General features: G+C 39.9%; 1 protein-coding gene across 5 annotated transcripts; it reads left to right on the forward strand.

The window, feature by feature from the left end:
- The first annotated feature begins 488 nt into the window (after positions 1 to 488).
- DMAC1 (distal membrane arm assembly component 1) lies at positions 489 to 3775 on the forward strand. Of its 5 annotated transcripts, none has more exons than XR_010123296.1 (3): positions 500 to 856; positions 1667 to 1975; positions 3532 to 3775. XR_010123296.1 is itself a non-coding variant. In XM_054502411.2 (2 exons), the coding sequence occupies exons 1-2, from the start codon at positions 571 to 573 to the stop codon at positions 1729 to 1731; spliced, it is 339 nt and encodes a 112-aa protein (XP_054358386.1). In that variant the 5' UTR covers positions 489 to 570; the 3' UTR covers positions 1732 to 3775. The 5 variants fall into 5 exon arrangements, 3 of the variants coding, with proteins under 3 accessions (XP_054358386.1, XP_054358388.1, XP_054358385.1); XR_010123295.1 differs by having other exon boundaries at positions 500 to 758; XM_054502411.2 differs by having other exon boundaries at positions 489 to 844; positions 1667 to 3775.
- Positions 3776 to 4534: the final 759 nt, after the last annotated feature.

The following is a 4534-nucleotide window of genomic DNA, read 5'->3' on the forward strand; positions in this document are numbered from 1 at the left end:
GAGAAACCAAAAAAAATTGCATGGCTTGCTTTATCGAGATATTTGCTGTATTGTGTTGGTCTAGAAACAAACCTGCAATATCTCTATGGTATGTTTGTATCTAGCACATGATTATGCACATATAAAACCCAACTCCTTGATTCACAGGCCTCTGGATAGGAGATATGACATGCCCAAGGTCTCGCAGTTCATGTGAGGCAGGAAACTTAAGAGACCCAGACTTCTCCTTTAAGGAAACTGTAAGGTGATTCATTTAGTGAGTAGCGATTACAGAATTTCTAAAACAGTAGCGGGGGTGGCCGAGGGGGTGCGGCGGGGAGGAGGGCTGGAATTGACCTCCAGCGCATCCGAGGTTGTTGCTGCCAGAGAAATTCAGCAGGAAAGAGCAGCATTCTTTAACCTTTTCCCACTCTGAAGCAGAGGGGAACTTCATTTCCCAGCAGCCCTCAGGCTTCCTCCGCGCACGGCGCCAGCGTCCCGGCGTTCTGCTTTCCGGCGCTCTGCCTTCCGGTGCATCGTTTACGTCAGTTTGAACAGAAGACTCCCAAGGTTGAGGCCGAGTTCCAGAACATGGGGTCTCAGTTGTCCCTGCCTTTTGATTCCTATATCGCTGCGCCTCCCGGTACCGCCGCCGCGCCCGCCAAGCCTGCGCCCCCAGCTACACCCGGAGCACCGACCTCCCCAGCAGAACACCGCCTGTTGAAGACGTGCTGGAGCTGTCGCATGCTTTCTGGGTTGGGGCTGATGGGGGCGGGCGGGTACGTGTACTGGGTGGCACGGAAGCCCATGAAGATGGGATACCCCCCGAGTCCAGGGACCATTACGAAGATGGTCATCGGCCTCAGTGAGAATCAAGGCACAGCACTTGGGCGGGTTGGGTATCTGCGGGGTAGAGTAAGGAAACGGAGCAGCCACGTGGGCGGGGAGGCGGGGTGCTGGCGCTGGTCAGGTGGTAGGGGCACCTCAAACAAGGTGGGAGAGGAAGTTGTTGGAAAGCCTTTCTTTTTTTTTTTTTTAATTTTAAGTCAGTATTTCTTGAGAACCCTTATTAGGCTCAGCCCTTTTAATTCTCAGAATAGCTGTTAGAAGTAGGTATGATTATAGTATTCTCATTTTGCTGTGGAGCAAACCGAGGCAACGAGGAGTATTGTGTTCATGGTCAGGAAATGACAGTCACTTGATCCCAGGTATATCAGATCTCAAAGCCCACACTTTTTCTCCAGGTCCTGGAGAAAGCCTGAGCGAGGGCACTTGACCTTAATTTAAGAAATTTGCCTTGAATCCCAGATCTTTAGACATGGGTTCTAAGCTCACCTACTTGGTACACCTGGGTAATGTGGCCCACAGCCCCGTTCTGTGATCGTCAAGATGTCATCCAGTCAAATGTCATGATTTTTTTAGCTTTCAAACCGATTGTCAGTGAATAGAATTTTAGGTTTCTAACTGTCTTACCTTCTTGATCCTGTATAGGTAAATTCTCCTACAGGATGTTCTTTTTTTTCCTGATTTTTTTTTTCTTTTTCTGTGCTTCACTCGCCTATAAGAAAGATACAATGGTAATATATTCTCCAGAAGTGTTGTGAGGGTTGAATAAGATGGCGTATATGTGAAACACTTGGTAAATTTAAATGCAGCATAAAGATAAGATATCGTTGTTTTTTTCTAGGCATTGCCACCTGGGGTATCATTGTCATGGCAGACCCCAAAGGGAAGGCCTACCGCGATGTTTGAAAGTACCACCAGTGAATCTGTCTTCTGTCTCGGTCCCCGTGACACACAGAGCAGGCATAGAATTTAATGGGTGTTCTGGACAGACACTTGTACATGGACAGACATCACTACTGTGGATACTACAAGACTGAAAAGAAAATCATATGTTGTCATTCTCTGGCTATAGAGTGTTCGTGGCCTTCACAGATTTCACAGGAACCAATAAATCCCTCAGAGAAGTAAACAGATTCTTTGTCTTATCTGGGTAAGGAAAGTATAACTTATATTTAAATATAATTGTTTAATTAAGCATTATATATAAACATAATGATATGTCTTGTATAATTGCATATCATATTATATATATTAAACAAATATGTTTAGTTATAGTTAATAGAATTTTTAAAAGTTTTAAATAGAGCATATGGTAAACCAACGGGAAAATTAGCTATTTTACTTCATTATTTTAAAGAGTTCTTTTTATTTCTTTCATAACTGGATCAACAACTGTTATCAACCTAACCCTGGGTGGGCATCATGCAATATATAGAAGTACGTGAAACTTTCTAAGTATGAATTGCTCATACTTTGCAAGGCATTTTCAAATCCATCACCTTATGAGAGCTTCACAGCTAGTCTGAGGTAGTTACTTCATTGGAGGTAAAACTTAAAACACAAGAAAGAGCCCACATGATTTGCCTAGGGTCATTCAGTAAGTCCGTGATGGAGCTAGAACTTGTTCTTGTCAGTTTTTTGTTCTAGTCTTCCCTTTCATGGAGGCAAGAATCACCATTATGAAACCGTTAGATAATCATAAAAATCAGCATACAATAAAAGACTTAAATGTCACAAGAAAAATTCAGAACCTTTAGCTAAAAAAAAAAAAGAGATCTTTTGATTCTTTTTCCACAAGCACTAGATATGTTTCTGTGATGATTTTGAGATAAGCACTCAAAATTACATAGTTCATTTCTGAGAGAAGGCCATGTTTTCTACCTATTGGGTTTTTCTACCCTGAGATACTATGGCTTCTTTGTAAAGGTATATAAAGTGTTTTTCAAAGCGGAAAGATACCGTTAAATTCAGCTGCATGTGTTTGGAATGACATGTTGAGCAAGTAGTACCTTTAAGGCTGTTGCTTTTTGCAGCATTATGTGGAAGTGCCTAAGTCTATTTAGCCTCACAGAATCTTGTATTTTCTACGTCAGAGTTCATAGTGGAGATGGTGCTATATATATCTATGCAACTGAGAAGGAAAACATTTCAAACCTAAAGTAGGCAACAAGATATTATTTATATGAAATCCATAGTTCAGTTATGCAATGTTCATGAATAGAGAAGTTTTAAGTTGGAAGGGACCATAGATGACCCAAAGCAGATACATATATGATCATTCATATACCTAAAATACCTACAAAGACAAGTTGTTCCCTGGTTTAAAAGGCAGTCTGTTCTATTGATGGACTGCTTTAGTCCGAACATTTTCTTTGGTTAAACCAAAAACACATAAACCTAACTTGGTCTTGGTTTGATCTACTGGGTAAACAATAACCTTAAACGTATATACAGTTGACCCTTGGACAACACAGGAGTTAAAAGCGCTGAACATTTGCTTAGTGGAGAATCTGCATATAACTTGACGCCCCAAAAACTTAATTAGTAGTTAGTCTACCATTGACTGGAAGCCTTATTGATAACATAAAGCAGTTGATTAACACATGTTTTTTGTGTTGTATGTATTATATACTGTATTCTTACAAGAAGGTAAGCTAGAGAAAAAAAAAACGTTATTCAGGAAGTAATATATTCACTATTCGTTAGGTAGAAGTGAATCCTAAAGGTCTTCATCCTCATCTTCACACTGAGTAGTCTGAGGAGCAAGAGGAGTTGGTCTTTCTGTCTCAATGGCAGAGGTGGAAGAAAATCCACAATTATGTGGACCTGCACAGTTCAAACCTGTGTTGTTTGGGCCAGCTGTATTGTAATAGCATTTTGATGTTTTTCTCAGACTTTTACAAGTATGAATCTGAGCTTTTTCTGAATAAACCTGCCTGCTCACCATTAATAATGCCAAAGTGTCTGTGTTTGGTTCTTTCCATCTTGGAACAATTTAACTAAGTATGGGCAAAATATTGTTCTACCATGTCTATAATGTGGGAAGAAGCAAAAGGAAAATCTGCATTTGTTGTTAAAAGTTTTTTTTTCTTTTGAAGTATACTCCAAAATCTGATTTCTGCCAGTGCTAACCCAGACATCATTGTTTTAGGGATGAGTCTGATCTTCTCAGAGAGGTTTCAGAGACAGAGGCATCGTCTTAATCCTTCAATACAGAAAGTTCACTTATTGTCCCCAATATCTTTCCTTTTGTTGAAGCTGAGGTGGAGTAAGCAGGATAAATGGGCTCAAGAATCAATGGATTATAACTCAGTCATGTAAGAACACCAGCTTAATTATGATTTATAGACTTTAGAATCCCTTTACAGCATGGAAAAGAGAGTTTATAAAGTCTCATCATTATCTATAGCAAAGAAGGAGACAAGAGAAAAAGTATAAAAAGTAATTTAAAATGCACTTATACATTTCTCTAGGATCCAGAGACCAAAAAGTGAATGTACATGTGAACACTGGCTTTTATCAGTGTCCAAGATATCATTAGCTCAACCTATATATAGTGAGTATAAACTTTGGTGTCTCAAGATATTCAAGAAATCATTACACCATCTTTTCCTATTGTGTATTGTATTGACTAGTCTGTAATAGTGTGATCAGCTAACAAAATGAACATATTAAAGGACCCACATATAGATTGACCCTCAAGGATCTG

Source organism: Pongo pygmaeus, chromosome 13 (assembly GCF_028885625.2).
Source record: "Pongo pygmaeus isolate AG05252 chromosome 13, NHGRI_mPonPyg2-v2.0_pri, whole genome shotgun sequence".
In the NCBI taxonomy this organism is placed as follows: Eukaryota; Metazoa; Chordata; class Mammalia; order Primates; family Hominidae; genus Pongo; species Pongo pygmaeus.

Bases quoted from the DNA above. Each gene is read 5' to 3' on its own strand.
- DMAC1 (XM_054502413.2), top strand. From the start codon at position 571: ATGGGGTCTCAGTTGTCCCTGCCTTTTGATTCCTATATCGCTGCGCCT. The intron at 759-1,666 runs GTACGTGTACTG...GTTTTTTTCTAG, and splicing joins GGGCTGATGGGGGCGGGCGG to GCATTGCCACCTGGGGTATC.